Source organism: Arthrobotrys flagrans (genome assembly GCF_004000055.1).
Source record: "Arthrobotrys flagrans strain CBS H-5679 chromosome Unknown unitig_0, whole genome shotgun sequence".
Taxonomy (NCBI): Eukaryota; Fungi; Ascomycota; class Orbiliomycetes; order Orbiliales; family Orbiliaceae; genus Arthrobotrys; species Arthrobotrys flagrans.
The window spans coordinates 2,433,278-2,451,740 of NW_027137550.1; the positions used below are offsets into that span (position 1 = coordinate 2,433,278).

The 18,463-nt window shown below is 44.8% G+C and overlaps 4 protein-coding genes across 4 annotated transcripts; 2 read left to right on the top strand and 2 right to left on the bottom strand.

Moving 5' to 3' along the window:
• Positions 1-368: 368 nt before the first annotated feature.
• DFL_003766 (uncharacterized protein) lies at positions 369-4,034 on the bottom strand (the record flags this gene model as incomplete). Its single annotated transcript, XM_067632751.1, has 2 exons — positions 369-3,749; positions 3,807-4,034. 2 exons carry the CDS (start codon positions 4,032-4,034, stop codon positions 369-371), a joined length of 3,609 nt encoding a protein of 1,202 aa, XP_067490989.1.
• A 1,567-nt stretch (positions 4,035-5,601) lies between these two features.
• On the top strand, positions 5,602-9,651 carry DFL_003767 (uncharacterized protein; the record flags this gene model as incomplete). Its single annotated transcript, XM_067632752.1, has 5 exons — positions 5,602-5,627; positions 5,789-6,536; positions 6,597-6,696; positions 6,751-6,990; positions 7,046-9,651. The coding sequence occupies 5 exons, from the start codon at positions 5,602-5,604 to the stop codon at positions 9,649-9,651; spliced, it is 3,720 nt and encodes a 1,239-aa protein (XP_067490990.1).
• Positions 9,652-12,597: 2,946 nt separating this feature from the next.
• Positions 12,598-14,191, top strand: DFL_003768 (uncharacterized protein; the record flags this gene model as incomplete). Its single annotated transcript, XM_067632753.1, has 3 exons — positions 12,598-12,691; positions 12,813-13,528; positions 13,604-14,191. 3 exons carry the CDS (start codon positions 12,598-12,600, stop codon positions 14,189-14,191), a joined length of 1,398 nt encoding a protein of 465 aa, XP_067490991.1.
• A 1,669-nt stretch (positions 14,192-15,860) lies between these two features.
• On the bottom strand, positions 15,861-17,371 carry DFL_003769 (uncharacterized protein; the record flags this gene model as incomplete). The annotated part of the gene is made up of 4 exons (XM_067632754.1): positions 15,861-16,388; positions 16,533-16,817; positions 16,978-17,014; positions 17,121-17,371. 4 exons carry the CDS (start codon positions 17,369-17,371, stop codon positions 15,861-15,863), a joined length of 1,101 nt encoding a protein of 366 aa, XP_067490992.1.
• Between the last annotated feature and the right edge of the window lie 1,092 nt (positions 17,372-18,463).

Below are 18,463 nucleotides of genomic sequence, written 5' to 3' on the forward strand. Positions count from 1 at the left end.
GGTTAAATAAGAGCTACTTCAGTCTCAATTACTTCCTGCTGCCGGACTGTAGGACCGGGCGCGTAACATATGTTTATAGAAGTATTCAATGACAAGGCAAGACGCACTTGAGCAATTATCTAGGTAAACACTCATCCTCGCATAAATTTCTTGGAATGAAAAAATTGCATACCATTCGTATCCCATTAAATTTCTGAAGCAAGCCCTGCTTATCTGAGTGTACTACCTAAAGTCGAATTTTAAAGAAAACGCTTCAACATCATAATATCAAAGAAAACAACTTCATCAAAGCATCCAAAACTAACGATGAGGTAAAAGCAAAACACCTAAAAAAAACCCGCTCCCAAAAATCCCAATCTTCCTCTTATCTACATCCCCTGATTCAACTCCGTCTCCAACCCTGGCTGCCTCCCCTTCATTCCAAACTTACCCTTAATCTTCTGCGCCCCAACCATCAACTCATCCTTCAAAAACACCATATTCCTAGCTGGTTTCCACTGCATAATCCCTCTATGTTTTCTAAACTTCTGTCTCCTCTCCGCCATCTTCCTTTCCTTCCTTGCCCTCCTAGCATCCGGATCAACTCCCTTTTCATCCCCATTTTTACTTCCACTATCATCATTCCCATTTCCATTGCTACTTTCTTCTTCGTCATCACTAGAAAGATCATGTCTCTCGTCTACATCTTCCGGATCATCCCCCGCGATCCTTCGAACGTTTTCGTCGGAAACAAATTCATCTTGATCGTCTACAACGCTCATGACCTCTGCTTTCCAATCTTCTTCGTTTAAGATGATGTTGTCCCCACTAGGTCGTTCCGTCTGCGAGGGTTCATGGCTACGAAGCTTTGGTCTCGGTAATAATTTGTCCTGCTTCTCCCCATTTTCATCCAGTATTTCCTCATCCTCATCCTCAGTCGGTAGATCCTCCGTTGCCCCCGTCGCAATAAGTTTTTTAATCGTTGCGCTGGTTTCCCTTTTAACTATCCTCTTCCTCGAACCTTCCGCCAAACAAGCTTCAAACGCATCAAAAGTCTCACGATCATCGTTGCTATCCATATAACTCCTGTGAGACTCATCAAGACCATCTTTAAACCTGAGTGTAACATTAAACATAGCAATTTGCTCCGCATTAATATTCTCGCGGGAGTTAACGTCTTTAATGTTATTCTGTGTTAATGCATTTGTGTCCTTTGTTTTCCATACTGGTAAGGATAATTTGGTGGTTTGGTTATCGATCATCTCGTTGAGCCAGTAGATACAGTATGCCACTGGTTTTCGAGACATACGAGAGTAGAATTCTAGTTTTAGAGAGGAACCGTAACGTTGACGGACTGGGATTCGGATTTTGAGACCGTTTAGGTTCCAGGCTACGCCGCTGTCGTTGTATGCTAGGCGTCTGGGAATCTTTTGCTGGCTGCAGTCGGAGCTTAAGACGATACGAGAGTTTAGGAGTCCTTGTGCACCGGGGCCCGTGGCGGTCATGAGGTCTTCCATTATCTCGATGGAGCCGACGTCCCAGCCTAGGAGGTTACGAGGGACTTGGAGGTTTACGGAACGGAAGAGGATGGTTAGTGAGACCATGCCGTAACCGATTCCTCCGTCGAGGGCGTAGAGACGGGTTACTGTGCTGCTTGTTTGGAGGGCTTCGGATAACTTGACGGAACAGGCGCCTAGGAGGGGGTCGTGTTCTCGATGACGTGAGTCTCTTGCTGCTACGGTGATAACAGCATTTCTCCAATCTCGAACATATCGTTCAACAGCGGCTGAGAATATGGGATTTGATGAAGAGACTTTAGTTCGAGTTTTGAATGCAAGGACGTCGTTGACCATTATAGTACAATATGCGTTAGGCGAGTGACCGCCTTCTTCATCTTTGTTTTCACCAACTACTTGAGCCGGGCTGTATGGTCTTATCTTACCGAATGTGCCTTTGACCCGTTCGAATTCGAGGTGTTTGATTTCGTGAATGGTGACGGAGACTATGCCTGTTGGGTAATTTGGGTCTGGTGGGACGCTGAGGGCGAGTTTGTCGTTTTCACCGACGGGGAGGGGAGTCTGTTTGTGGAATTCTTGGTTGTGACGGAGTTCACGGGGCACTCTGACATCTTCGCCGGTTGTCTTCATTGATTTTTTGAAGTCGGTGCGACGGAAGAATCCTACTTCCCAGTTGAGTTTTCCGGGGACTGCTTTTCCGTCTTTTTCTCCGATTAAAGTGTCGCTGCGGGTTTGCATTACCCCTTCGTTCTCGATGATATCGTGGAGGTCGAATTCGATTCGTCCTACCATATCATCTTTTCCGATTCGATCGCTGTCCCAGAGTTGGACCGAGAGTTTCTCGCCAGAGGTTATTTGTTGGTTGTGAAGGAGGATGCAGGTATCTTCCTCCCATGATGGGTTGCGATCTTTAAGGATGACACGGGTACAGTAGACTGGTTTTCCGAATTGGCTGAAGGCGAGAGTGACATATGTGTCTGAACCGCCACCGCTGTCCATGGCTGGGATACCGGTTGCATCGTGGATCTTGATGTAGATGACACCAATGGCTTCTGTCTCTTGCTGAACGCTTGCACCTTCGATCATCTTGCCGACATCTAGGCTCAATGATTTGGGTGCTACGTATTCGTCGAGGGCTGCACCGACGGCATAGTTGACGAAGTTGCTGATTAATGGAAGGTTCAAAACGTTGATTCCACGCTGGGTCATCGGCACAACGGAAACACTGATTTTTGGAAGTCCCATGAAGGTCATAGACAAGTTCTTGATAAACGGTGGATTTGGAGTCATCTGAAATCTCAAGCGGACAGTTCCTACGATTCCTGATAATTCAGCAAAGATTGGAAGCGGCACGCCAAAGAGACCTCGAACACCAAGATAGAATGCGATTTCCAAATGTATATTCTGAGCTTTGCTGGCAACACCGGTAGCCTTGAGAGCGTGGTAGGCGAAACTAGCTTCCAAGTTGTAATACTTGGAGTTCGGATCGTCTTCTTGTTCGCGCTCTTTCTGCTTCTTGCGAGTTTCGGCCTCGGATTGCTGTGCATTGAGAGGATTCGTATTCTTGCTGGCGGCGTCTGGGAGTGACCTCATTGATAAAATCCGGATTGGATTGCTACCTTGGCTGATGCCCAAGACTTTGACGTTTTCAATGACACTGGCTGGAACCGAAGCTTGCATGATATCTTCGAGAGTATCTGCAGCCGGTTGAAACATTTCTGGATTCACAAGTTGCCAGACGGTCCCGATTATTTCGTTCAGCCATTCTGTCGTTTCGGGTATTAAAGAGTCAACGGCAGCTTTAGCTCGCAATCTTTCGCTCTCCCAGTTTCTGTCAATAGAATCGTATTGTAGGCGTCTCAGCCAGAGGTGTAGAGCCACACTAAGAACTCCGCCGATGAACGTAGACGCTACGAATCCCTTCCATTTCCCGCCGACGAATACGTAATTTAGAAAGACGGTACCAAGAACAACGGAGATGGTGAGTGCGGCTATTGCAGATTCTATCTTGCCGTGGATGGTTTCTAGGTTTGCAACTGGATTTGGATGGTAGAGGATTTTTGTCTTTGTTGAATGTTGAGGTACTTCTTTTGATATCGTGGGGTTAGCTTCTGGGGGTGCTAGGTCGTCCATTACAAGTCTGTAGTCTTCGCCAGAGCCTGTGGCCACGGCTGAAGCGTCTGCACCAACAACTTCATTGGGACCGAGCTGGTCGCCTTCTACGGGACTGATGTTGGCTATGGGTACCGTGGCCTAAAAAATCTTAGTATTGATGCTAATAATGTTTAAGTCTGTGAATCTTGGACGCACTCTCGGACGTCTAACGCTATTCTTAAAATCTCCCTTGATATCTTGTATCACAACATTACTCTTCGTAACAGGATCCACTACCATCCGCCTATCTTTCTGCTGTTTATTTTCATCAATGTCGAGGTCATTTGGCTGGTTCTTCTGAACGTTTAATCGTTCCTGAAGAACCTTCGCGAACTTTTGGGCGTTCGGGATGGGGTTTCGGGCACTATAGACTGTTCGCTTCATTGTGACTGTGAAGGAATTCCTCCAAATCAGTGGAGGAGGTTTGAAATCTTTGGAGGAGTCCTTTTTTTTCGTGGGATTTGTGAAGTTATTTTGGTTAGCAATAGAGGATCTGATTATGAGTAAGATTACTCCTTGAAGGTGAGAATAGTTGAAGTTTAGGTGGTTTGGAATGAGTGTATGCTATGGCAGCGCAATATGGGGAAGCGTGTTGGGTATGACGATATATGTCTTCTCTTTGTACACATGGATTGCTTGATATCGATTACAGGACCGGCGATCGAGATGTGGGAATGGAACGACAAGGATCTCCATTATGATCATGTTGTAATTATAATAATCAAGAGCGCTTCAATTGAACTCAACATTTTACAAAGCAAAGGCAATGCAATAATGCATGCCCTGGCTGATATTGAGACTGATTCGATATCTGTGGTACCGATTGCGTATGTGATTAGAGATTAGTTCGATAGCAAAATGCATGCCGCGCACAACCGTGATCATGATAGATAAGGTCAGGATTTCCTTGTTCGGAAGGGATGACGGTGAAGTGACGTCATAGCATCGATTGCTGTCAGAAGTATATTGAAGCCATAATACTGATGAAGTACAAGTTTGGTACCGTGGCCCTGTTGGCCACTATTTTGCACTTTCTGACAATTGCCTTTCTTGGACACAACACACTTTCAACTTCGACTTTGACTTCAAATTTCAACTTCGATCTATGATATCAAGACTCGTAGGTACTTAGTAGATATATATTCGGGCTCCTATTCTCTGCTCTGCTTTGATTATATCTAACAGGATAGAATGTATCGTTGATTTTTATCTTTTATCATCTTTTTTTGCTGTTCTGTTGGATTATCAGCGCCTCTATGTTACCGAATTTATTAGGTTGGAATGACGTATATGGAGTATTGGCCTCACCTTAATCAAATCCAGCTTGACTTAGACCTGAATCAAGACCAATCGGAATGCTAAAGTCCACATACTAAGAAACTGTTACTGTCAACGGTCCATTCTGATCGCCCGATTGACGAGTCCGTCCATACCAGGATTGTGGGCCGGATTGTTGCTATAACATCATCGAATGGAATTCTATCACACCCAGATTTAATATGGCACCTCTTGGATGGTAAAACTTTTAAGAGACCGGAATAGAACGAGAAGACCAAGTCTGATATCCACTTTGGATTCTTGGGAAATTCCGGATTGGCATTTTGGCGCAGTTATCGATCGTACTGGCAAGGTTACGTATACTGCATTCAAACCTTAGCAGGGTTGATTATCCCAACTTTTCGTGGGCTTCGTTTCCCACCCTCTTAATTTTCATTTCACATAATTCGCTATCAATTTTACGACGACAATACATCTTTCAACGTAACTTTAGTTCGATCGCTGGTGATTAAACTTTCTCTTCGACGGATAAGGTTCACTGTAAGTCCGCTAGCTAATTTATCACCACCTCTTCTAAAGAAGCGTATGGGAGATACGGAATTAATACATTTATATCTTCAGTATCCACTCATATCACTCGCTTCACATTAATTGCATAATACATCCTACCAAAATGTCGTCCACCACCGGCGAACAGCCGTCCCACGACGGCGATCAAAACATCCACCCCCCTACCGAACAGGCACAATAGACGAACCCACGATCCACCACGTCGGTGAAGCCTATTCCAAAGAACACCCCGTCCCAACAGTCCCCAGATTCATCCGTCACCAACGGGAACGTGCTGAAGCCTCAAAAAGACAAGAAGCCGATCTCGCAAAACTCCAGAAAGCGCAAGAAGAACAAGCTAGGAAACAGAAAGAGTCTGAATTAGGTAAAGAAGGTGAAAAGAAGGCTGATATCATAACACCAGCTAAGGATGCGAGAACATCCGATGTACCCATTGGAGATGACAAAACGAATGTTCTGTATCATCCTCCACCGGAAGTTGATATGGGTGATATATTTATTGCGGTACAGGAACATACGTTACAGGTGGCATATATATGTGCCGGTGCTGTCGTAATACTGGATTGGTTCATCATCGGTAGTGGATTCATCGGATTTCTGAAAAGTCTGTTGCCAGCTGGTGGCGTTGGATTCGCAGTCTTCTACGTTCTAACACAGATTGTTCAGAATGCACAAACGACTTATGTGGAAAAGTCGGAGCCAGCAGTGGAGAAGATGAGATATGTTCCGGAGAGCGTGGAGTGGCTGAATAGTCTGCTAGACACGGTTTGGCAGGTCATCAGCGAGGATGTTTTTAAGCAGGTTGCGCAGCAGGTTGAGGATCAAGTCAAGACTTTTATACCTGTTGATTTTGTCAAGTTCAAGGTCGCAGAGATTGGTCACGGAACTAGACCGGTCAGGATTCTGTCCATGAGGTCGCTGCCTGATAGCGAGTTTGGGGAACTTGTCGCTACCCATGGTGATACCAATGGGATGTCGCAAGAGGAAATCGCGAAGCAGGAGGAGAAGGTGAAACAGGAACTTGGAGGCATATTTTATGTGAGTTCTATCTTTACATGCGTCTATAATGATAAGGAGACTAACTAAAATACAAATCAGAACTTGGAAGTCGCACTGGCGTACCATGCAGAAGCCCTCGGTAGCCACAAAAAGCGAATGCATTTCGATATCGCCATCATGGTTGGAGGCGTTCCGATACGTACGTTAGTCTATACTTCCATTTAAACTTCGCTACTAACTCTTACATCTCCAGCGATTTTCATCGAAACCCGCGAATTCGTAATGACCGTCAGAGTACGACTCCAAATGAATCCAGACCTCCCATTCCTAAAGCATGTAACTTTTGCGCTTAACGAGCCCCCTCAAATCGCCGCCTCCGTCGCTATTGGCTATGGGGGTGCCTTTAACCTTCTAAGCCTGCCGCTCCTCGACAGCTTTATCTCGACCCAAGTTGCCGCCAATACGAAGGAACTGTGTAGACCGAAGAGCATGAGTACGCATCCCACCTGATTACCGACTTGAAATGTGCATACTAATTAGTACCACAGGTATCGATATGACACCGATCCTCGGAGGCAGCGATGCAATCACAGAAACCGAAGCCGTTGGCCTCTTATATCTCAAACTCTCCCGAGCTGAAAACCTACGTCGTCAGGATCCCACTGGCCCCGGCGCCGACCCATACATCACCATCTCCTTCTCCAAGTATGAAAAACCAATGTATGCGACCAAAATTATCATTGGTGACCTCAACCCCGTATGGGAGGAGACAACATGCATCCTTATCAATGCAGAACATGTCAAACGGCAAGAAAGTCTACTAGTAAAACTTTGGGATTCGGATAGGAATGGGAAGGATGACGTTACTGGACAGGTAGAAGTACCGTTGGTCGATCTCATTAAAGACTATGAGAAGGTTCATAAGCGACAGGATGTTCTGCAACATGAAGTCGCAGGTGCTGATACCCAGGGAATTCTGTACTGGGAGGTCGGATTCTTCCCAGAATCTAAGTTCGATAAAAGTATGCTCAACTTTGAGGAGGCGAAACGAGTCGATACGAGGGTTACGGATAAGACCAAGCCTGAAGATATCGAGTTAACCCCCTTAAACTGCAGACCAGATCCTCAATACCCAACTGGCATTCTCTTTGTCGCAATATACCAATGTATCAACATCGACGTGCCCAACCCTCGACCACCAAAGAAGCGAAACAACATCGATCAAGACGAGAAACAGCAAAATCTCCCGGAAACAAAAGATAGCCAGGGCCAAGTGACACCAGACAATGAAGAAGAAGAATCCTCAGATGCAAAACTTCAAGGTTATCTTCCATCCGTATATTGCACCGCCGACATTAACGACGAATTCGCATTCAGAACAAGAACAAAGTCGATCACCAAATCTCCAATATACAACTCAACGGTTGAAAAGTATATCACGGACTGGCGTAACATTGTTGTTGCAGTTGCAGCCAGAGATTCGAGGAGGAAAGGGCGAGATTTCCTTATTGGCGCGGTTGTCCTAAAAGCTGCAGATATATTCAAAAAGTCATCCGCGGTCAGCGATTGGTATGATCTAGTAGGCGGCGGAGGCAGCGGCCGCGTCAGGATCGCTTTACTCTTCCGCTCAACCACATTGAAACTCCAAAAATACGAGCTAGGCTGGAACGTCGGTCGCTTCGAGTTCTGTGGACCAACTATTAAAGTCAACAACCTTCAAGTCGGAAAACTCAAGCTCAAAACCTGTGGTGGTGTTAAAACTCTCACTCCATCTGTGAATACCGGTACACAAGATACTTTTGAGGTATCAGACAGTCTCTTGAGAATTCCCGTATTCAACCGATACCTCGCCCCTCTCATCTTCAAATTCTACAACGGCTCTGGAGACCGTAAGGCAGCATATTACAGCATAATCTGGCTACACAACCTCATCGACAATGAAACCCGAGAGTTCGACCTTACGATCTATAAAACCGATAAACCTAAGCGGTTTACCCAAAACTGCATTGAAGGAACACCCGATAAGCACTGTAAGGTCGAACCAGTCGGTACCCTTCACTTTAAAGCTCGTTTTAGAAGTGGTATGTGTCCCGAGTTTAAAGACTACCTCAACGGCGAGGATGAAGAGGATACATTTGAGGTATGGGAGTCGATGGATAAACTCAATTTGAGAGATGTTCATGAAGCGGACACTGGCGCTGGACACCCGGGGGTTATTACAGGAACAGATAAAATGCGGAATCCGGCTACTACGCAGGCTGAACACATTTCAAACGGTGGTACGGGAAGATATGCGGATAAGGAGGCAAGAAACGTGAATAGTGATAACACCGGTACCACCGGCAACCCGGTTTTGTCAAATGAAGAGGTGCGAAGACACCTTGAGCTACGCGACGACCTGCGACCTCCCAGCGAATGGGAGATGAAACACGGAAAAGGAGCTGCTCCAGCACCATTCATTAATCCCGATACGATGGAAGAGCATACCCCCGCTGCTGCTATCACCGGGCTTGCAGATGACCAGAATTACCTCCCAGAAATACCAAGACTAAAGGATATTGATATCCTCTCAGCGAGTGAATATGAACAAAGGGAGAAGGAAGTTTCAACCAGCAGCGTGGATTTACCATCTTCTGCTACTTCTTCAACTCCTAGTCAAAAACAAGGTCTGGGGTATACCGTCAACTCAATGGCTGATATCCCAGACACAGTAGAGGATGAAACCTCGGCATCACCCGCCACAATTACAGACACTAGTGTTCCCAGAAACACAAGTTTCAACGTCGATAGACCCGACGACCGGGAATACACACGCAGGCACTCATTAGGCAGTAGTGCCGCACATTCGGACGAAATGTCAGTCACATATGATAGTCCGAATCCAAATTACTTTGTCAGCTCGAATGTCTCTATGATCGGACGGAAGGATATGCAGGTTATTAGTAGTGGAGGCATTCATGAAGATGAGGAATTACATAGACAGGCTGATATGATCCCTCTCTTGGAAGAGAGGGTGCCGGATGTGAGTAAAAATAATGTGCCTAGGAATGTTGAGAGGGAAAGGGTGCAGATTGAGCAGAACAGAGAGGGGATGAGAGGGGGAACAAGTGTGGCGGAAAAGGTTCGGGAGGCGGTGCCGGGGAATGGGATGTAAAAATTTAAAAAAAAGAGCCTTGAGCGATTGAAGGGGTGGATTACGTATGCCCAGCCAGTCGCCCTGATACATAACAGCGGTTGATTTTGATTTGAAATTTTTTGGTTTGAGCGAATCGATCGTTTCTTTTGCAATTGTTTGTTTCGTTTGTTCGTTTTGTTGGAAATTCGAAAGCGTGTGGGATTCCGTGAAATTGCCTATTTTGCTTGCGTCATCACCTTCTTCTCTGGTTCCTTGCTCTATCGATTTGCTTGCCGGTGCTAATATTATCGTGACCATAGCTTGTGTGTTCGCTTTTTAACTACTTTTGTATAATCGATCCCACCCCTTTTTTCATTCTCGTAACATCAATTAAACCGTCGGTGTGCGCCCATGGTGGACTTAATTCATTTAAATTCCTTAGAGCTATTAATGGTGTCGGCCAGCGGTGTAAAAGTCTCGTCGGATGTTGCCATTTGCGAAATTCTTTCCAGCTCGAGGTATTTCGGACCAATGAAGATGCGCAAAACGTATGCATTTACAAGCAAGTGTCGTTACATTCGTTTAAACAACCTCGCGAAAACTTCGCTTTTTCTTGTTTTTTTTTTTGGAATGGAAGGCGATTGACGGGTTTACGTAAGTGCGGTTGGTATGTAACTGAAAAATTTGGTCTTTTAAGATGCCAAAGGGGTTCCACAGAGGCGGCTATAGTTAGTCCGAGATTTAAATTAGAGAAAGTCGGTATCGATATATCAGTATCTACCCCATGGGCGGATAGATTTCAAGGCTGAAGAAACAAGCTTTTTGGACGTGTCTCGTTGAAATTAAAATTGATTAATTGATATGGGGCTTCGAACGAACGACGTCGACATCAACGGCAGTACCCTACTGTCCAATATACGCACGGCCCGTAAAATTGCCAATAGCACAGAAGATCGATCCAAAGTGGAGCATTGGGACGAAAAGCACCAAAGAAGGCTCGCCAAAGAAAGCCAAGATTGAAGGTAGCATCCGGTAACGTTATCCGAGAAACTGCATTTCGTTGCAATGGATCAGTAGTTCCCGTCTACATGCTATGCTACACGATATTCGCCAACGCAAGCTTGAATTTGAAGACCAATGTGGCAGTTTTGATGTGTGTGAGGGCGTTATTTCGAAATTTCACTTCTGAGATCCCCCTATTTTATTAATTTTGTTATTCCGTTTACTATATTCTGATCTGGTATACATACGTACGATATTGGCGTCAAGGAAGCCGTTTATGTTTTTTTTGTGAAGTTAAAAAGAAGCTTTGCTAGGCCAATGGGTTCATGTTGTTTGACATTGAAGGGTAGTCGACTCGAATGGAACGGAAACCGTTTTACATTGCATTGCAAGCCACATGTACACAGCTATAAAACCTTCCTGTTAAAAAGGAACCGCCTACTCGAGTGCTTGGATATTGATGAAATATATTGATAAATAGCCGTTATCAATTATTGTACTACAGCTTTTGATTTCGAAGTCCTGAGATCTTATCCTCGTATCCGTCAGGATAAGGCATCTGGGATGCGCGCTTGCAGCACAAGCCCGTATCAGCAAGTGCTCTACATTTGCATCGCTTCTTTCGAAGATATCCTATGAACTCTCTAAAAATATGATTTTCTGAATCTTGAATCGCTTAAGTTGCTGGGCGGTTTGCCTGGGAGGGGTAATCACATGGTGAGGGGTGGTTTGAACTGAGGCGTTTTAGAAAGGTTCAATTGACAGCACGAGTTTGATGAGAAAATCGGGGAGTCTTCCTCCTGGGCTTCCAGAATCGTCTCTGGCTATTCCCTCAGCGGCGCTCTGTTCGATTTTACGTGATGTGAAGTATCGCGTGATCTCGAGTACCTGTCAAGAAAATATTTTTTTCAAGTCACAAACTTTTGGTTTTCCGAACTGGCCAGTTAACAACTCGCATGTATTTTTCGTTCCGCCATGGCCAGGTGAGGATACAGATGACGAAACACCCCAAATTTAGTCACAGGAGCCGGATTCCCGTTTTCTAATGCTACCCAACCGCATGGACTAGACCTACATTCTGCACCGAGCGCTTCAACGTTGGCTCTTTGATTGGACACCAAACAAAGAAACCAGCGTTTAGCATCTGGGGTAAAAAGGGAAAATCCCCCCAATGTAGGTTAGTGTCAGTGTTCAAAACGAGTCTTCTCGACTTGCCCAATACAACGCCATTCGCAGTCTATTGTTCAGTTTGTTCGGCTCGCCGGCAGGGTTCCTTGCAAGCTAAGGCTGTCGCCAGAAATCTGGCTCCAATCCTCAGCGATATTTGGGGCCGATATTGCAATTTGGGTCCAAGGAAATGAAGGGTTCACTCTAGCACTGGGCTGATTCTGTAGGGTCATTTGAGGCATTGTGATGACCTTCTTTTTTTTCTCTTAGGCTATGGTATTTTATTTTTCCTTGTCACGATCTTTTTCAGGCTTAGCTTTGAGGTGGCGTCGATGCACTTTGTATTGTCAATGTCACCGCTGTTTTATAATATAAGTACAGCCCGCATCCCTCGTAAAGGCCAAATGTTACCTTGGTGGATTTATACTTGTTGTTTCTTATCATTCCTTGGGACCGCCTCAAAGCCCTTCCGCCTGGTTATCCCTTGAAGGGATCTGCCTCGACCGATCGTTTAATAGCTAAGTCTATAGTTGACAAGTCCGTTCAGTTTATTAATTCTCCGAGATATTTCGTTGGATTCCTTTGTGAATATCCTTCTTTTTTTATTTTATATTTTTATTTTATTTTTTTTCCTCTCTTCTTTTCGGAACATTCGTTTTGTGACGCCAATTCAGGGGGGTGAAAAGGGAAACTCGATTACCTAACCCAAAGGACATCCGGCATCATTCTTCTGCGGCGAACCTCTACTTTTTCTTTCCTCTTCGACATCCTCCGATAGATAGTAGTAATTACCTCCTCGCTCTCATATTCTCCACCATGAGGTCCCTCCTGTCAATATCCTCAGCCGTGTTAGCCCTTAGTCTGGCCCCGGCTGTTTTAGGCCAGCTGAAAATTGATGTGGATAAGCCAGGTAAGTCTCATGTCGATCCCCATCCTGGACCCCAACGCAACACATTCTCTGTGCAACCTCAACCTTTTACCCTTGTTGGGACGTAGACGTGCTAATGAGGTTCTATTTGGGAATTGTGTAGATACCCTCAAGGCTGCTGCAAAAGTGGTCGTGAAGAGTCTCGTCGACGACTATACCAGTCAAAAGCCATTCGTCGCTGGTATCCTCCCATCCGAATACAGCTTCTTCGAGTCCGGCGTGTTCTTCAACACCATCCTCAACTATGCCGCATTCACCGGCGACGCGACATACAATTCCCTCTTCGAGAAGGATTTTTTCAACCAAATTGGTGATAATGCCAATTTCATCCCCTCAAACAAGTCGGCCAGGATCGCGAACGATGATGTTGGATACTGGGCTCTTGCCGCCATAAGTGCTGCTGAATTCGGCGCAAAACCATCCGACAGCTCCTCGCCGAGTTACCTTACCCTTGCGGAAAACGTTTTCAACGATTTTGTCCAACGATGGGACGACAAGACTTGTGGCGGTGGTCTCAGGTGGGCTGTTCAGGCTAGTTCTACTGGTTATGACTTCAAGGATACCAACTCCAATGGTGTTTTCTTTGAATTGGCTGCCCGTCTAGGCGTCCAAACTGGAAACAAGACGTACTTGGACTGGGCGAACAAGGTCTATGATTGGACTGTCAAAGTCGGCCTCATAGGTTCTTTGGACACCAACAACGTTGGACAAGTTTACGCTGGCGCTTCCGTTCAGGATAAATGCCAGCAGGTCGACCAGTCCCACTACTCTGCCCAACAGGCCAATTACATCTACGGTGCTGCTGTTATGTACGCAACTGTAAGTTTTAGATATTCAGAACCCTCCCTTGCGTAAGCCACTCGGTTACTAACAAAGCCACTGGATACAAAACAGATCAAATCCCCCACCTGGCGAAACCGTCTCAACTCATTGGTGCAATATACCAGTGTTACTTACTTCGGACCTCAACAATACGTCGATGACGGGAGATCCCAGGTCGTCACCGAAGCTGGTTGCGAGTACGACAACAAGTGTACAACGGACCAGAAGGCCGGAAAATCCATTCTCTTCCGCTCTCTTGCCTTCGCCTTGGTCTATGACAACATGTATTCTTACTTCAAAGTTCAGATTACCAACTCTGCTAGAGCTGCCGCCAAGTCTTGCAACTCAGCTGGTGACTGTGGATTCGACTGGAGTGATTTGAAGTATGATGCTACAGCAGGAACTGGTGTTGGTGAAAAGATGGCTGCTATCGAGAGTTTCCTTGCTGTGGTTCGTCATCTTGATGCTAAGCCTGTCAAGGGAGTTTTCGAAGCCGAGGAACAAACTGAGAGCCCCTCCGAAATTGAAACATCTTCCCCGGCTAGCCAGACTTCTACTGCCCCGGAAGTTTCTCAGACACCTAACTCTGGATCTAGACTGGCTGTTGGTGGTGTTTTGGGTGGTGCGGTCATCGCTTCCCTCTTGCATATGCTTTTGTAAATTGCAGACGGTGTTCTCCGTATAATAGCATAAGGGCATAGTTTAGCTGACCCCTTTGTTTTTGTTTGTCCTTTCTCATATCTTGATAGTAGCCTTTTAAGCGGGGGGAGGAGGGGAAAATAGGGGAGGGTGGTCTCAAAATTTGGGAGTTTTAATTGTCGTTGTCCTATTCTGTTTTTTGTCTGATAAGCATTTACATTAGCATTAGCATACTGTGTAGTTTTCGAGCATAACCTTTTATTCGGTACATTATTTGCACGAGACACTTTTCTCATGGTGTTAAAAGAAAAAAAGAGAAAAAAAGATATAAAGCTACTTTCAGTTGGTGTTATGGCGACGAGCTCGATATATTGCCCAATTGATGGTTATGGTAGACTTGGACAACAGATACGACCCATATTTGCGGGCGATAGGTAACTTCTTTCGGCAGAATGCGTAAATAATTAATTTAAATACTCGGTTTTAAGGGGCAATATGTAACTTGCGACCAACTTGAAAATAATCTTACAGGATATTGATATAAGACAATGGGACAATCGACCGGATAATAACAATCGACGACATTGAAAACATAAAGCAAAATGAACACCCGGCCCAACACATAAGCCAGCAAAATACCACGCTTTAAACATTGGAACTTGAATGACCGTATGGGGTGCTAGATGTCCTTGAGATGGATAATTCTTCTTAAAACAGTATCTGAAGCTATTAAAACACTGCAAACGCTTTGCAAAACGCTTTATAGTTCAAAAAACGGCTCCTAAATCTCCTCAAACTTATACGTTATCGAAGGAAGGAAGATAAAATGCGATTAATTCAAGGCTGATTGCTCGACTCGCCCCGACAAGGACAATCCCAAGGTATCCATATAATTCCATCAATAGGTAACTCGGCATTCGCCAGTCGACATTGAATGCAAAGTTCTCTTTCAGAATCCAAACCTGCTGGATTCGTGGACGGGCCTTAGTATGTGATAGTTAGTCAACCTAAAGTCACCATGACACGAGGGAGTTGATTCTTTAATAATCACCTTCTTCACCATCATCTTCTAATCCAAAACCCTTTCGAGGGGGCTGACCCATTCCGTTATATACTACGTTCGGAAATATTCCTGAAGTACCCTCGACTGGCCGACTGGGTTTGCGAGGGTAGGCGAGAGAATATAATTTAGAGATTGCTTCTGATATTGTGTAGTCGCTGGCTGAGAGGAGGGTAGCTAGGACACCTGCCACAGCAGGAGCAGCTGTTGAAATGAAACCAAATTAGCCCTGTTAACAGGTTGTCATATAAAATAATATTCCTTGTCACTTGCCGTAGGAAGTTCCCTTGCCGTCGGCTCGGTACTCGTTTCCTCCCCAGGATTTACCAGTAGCTGGTGTGGCAACATTAAGATTGAATGCTGGGGCGAAAATGCGGACAAAGTCTGCCGATTTAAATATCAGAGCGCCGGTCTCAGGCTCTACCCCCCAACAACAATCAAATTCGGAAATAGGTCCGGCCGACTGCCGTACCACCCAGGAACTTGTGTGAGGGGCTCGGTCTATAACTTTAAGTTAGAATTTATATATATATGTCCCTGGCCTCACAGAAAATTTAAGACCCGTAATTACGTGATAGTATAGCTTGAGAAAGTTGGGATTTGCAGTTGGTAGCTTTTGCTTCTACAATCTTAACAGACCTCATGCATTGTCCATTGATTCCCTCCAGAAGGGCCGTTGCCAGCTACCGCAATATAGGCTACATTACGCATGTTGGTAAGCGTTTGTATTGCCTGAGAGTGTCTATCTAGTGCGTCACCGAGTTCAACTTTATTTCGGTTGAACATGTTGTTAGGTATAGAGTATGTCGTCAAAACGATGAAGTTGGGGGCCTTTAGGCTTTGAGATTCAAAAATTAGGGTTTTGTGTCTAATGTCCACAATAATCTTTTCATAGGCCTCTATCCTGAATAAAAGACTACGTCGACAGTTGCGGTCCGAGACTTTTACAAGAATTGGCTTAACGTTCTTAGCGACACCGTATTTTGCTCCTAAGAGCTTACTAAGGACGGCGGTGCCATGCCGGTAGTAGCAGTTGGCAGGCACTGTGTCATACGGTGGGATCTCGTGATTTGCGAATCCTATCCAACTGGGAAGTCCATCTAAGGGATCTATGAATACATGGTCTTTGGATTTGCCCCATTTTATGTGTTTGAAGTCCTATTGGAGTACACCGAACCATTAGTGTCATCTGCTTGGTATGAACTCATGCAAAAGATTTTACTCTTTATTTTAAAAAAGATTATTTTAATGAATTCTATAAAGGAGGAGAATGTAGGTAACCTGATGATAAATTGCAAATACATTATCCACCACATAAACCATGACGCCTTCACCCTGCTTAGAGTCTGTGAAATAGAGGCAGGGATCTGGGGTCTCGTAGGTCGGAAGTTGCGATAACATGCAGTTCTCGCGCACGTCTTGTTTTGTTTCTAGGGCTCGTTTTGTAAGGTTGTTGAAATGGATATCACCACTATATCTAATCCCCTGAGCGCCTGGGTTTGTTTCTGGGATGTCATCATCGGTGATGTCAACGGCTTGATCTTCCATTGCATCATCTTCAAAGTTTAAAATCGAGGATGTTTCTATCTATGGTTTAATATCCAAGTTAGAAATAATTTTTGTTACTATTTCGAGGCTCTATTATATCGCCACCTGGATTGCTTCATGCTAACAAAGCCATGTTGTCACCAGCATGAAACTAGGCAGGGTTCTAGCTCTCAGTTCTTAAACTTTCTCAGGGGCATACCATTGTACTCCACTTCTCCATAATTTCTTTAGCGATACTAAATACAGCCGGCGATATCAGCGTTCGGTTCAATATTCATTCATTGGGGCATAATTTGTTCCCGGGTGACGGGCAGGAAGAAAGGGTGTAGATATACACAGTACCTTTCGGTCGTTTTAAGATAAAACCACATTACGCCACCATGATGATCAAGTGCCCATCTTTCTTCTGTTTCTTCTTCGTTAGAGCCTACGGTTGTTTTTACATATTTTCGGACCTCGTCTAGTTCTTTGTCTTTTTCATGACCCTTTCTGATTGCGAATACCCTCAGGATTGCTTCTTGAGAAGTTCCTTCGGAATAGATGGTTACAGTGTGGGCAAAGAGTAACCATAAGAGCACTGTGAAACGGAACATCTTGATATTCAGGATATCCGGATATAGTAGTTTACGAGAAAGATGTTAAGAAAAAAAAGTATATAAGAATGGAGTAGTCAAGGAGGCTTTAGGCAGAGGCTTTGGGACTAGGTTGGATTGGCCAACTCACTGCGGTGGGCAGATGGATGATGGTATTTATCCTTATCTTTGACCTTCTAATCAATTTACATCTAGCAATAATTGAGAAGAAACTGGCGAACCCTCCAAAAAATACTACTTTTGTCAAGAATATCGAAGCTCAGACTTCGCCAATAAATCGCGCCGATGCAACTTATAAGCGACATAGCCCCATGCAACAACTTTTCTGACCTGGTTTTAGATCCAACGAGAATGTACTATCTTATGCAAAACAAGGGATTTTGAAGGCGCAGCGACGTTTTACTATGCCGTACTAACGGAGATCTCGAAATCTCAAATTATACGGGATTTATGGGAAGTTATCTACTAGTTTTTGATGTGAGTAGATGCGGCTAGTTCAGATTCCAAGTAATCTTTACATTACTTGTTTTACTCTATATCTTGCCCAAATAATTAAACGATAAACCGAAAAGTTTAGAGATTTACAAGGATTAAGTCGGGAATGAGATGGGAGATAGTGTTTGTAACTCGTCTATAGATCTATATACAATCTTTCCTGTTGATATCTGCTGACAGTACTGCAGTCAAAACACCAACTACTTACGATTCTCCAAGCTGTTTTCTACAAGGACAGTCCTCGGGAATCCATAATACTCCGTTTATTGGCATAACGCCGTTGGAGTTAAGACACAGTTCGCAGAAAGCGGCATCGTATGTATATGTATATTCGAATGGTGATGGTGCAGTGGTTGAAGCGGTAACAGAGATCATTGCAGTGCTTGTAAACATAGATGTTGTTTCCTGCATTGCACCACGCTCACATATTGTTATTGTTCTAGTAGCTACCCCGGTGGTGTTCTCAAGAACTTCTGTGGCTACCTCCCGTCGCAATATCTGACACCGGTGCCTTGGTAGAAAAAATGTGACTGTGACCGTGGCTGTAGCCACCTCGGGCGTCGCGGGCCCACTCTCATCATTTCCATCTTCAGTTTC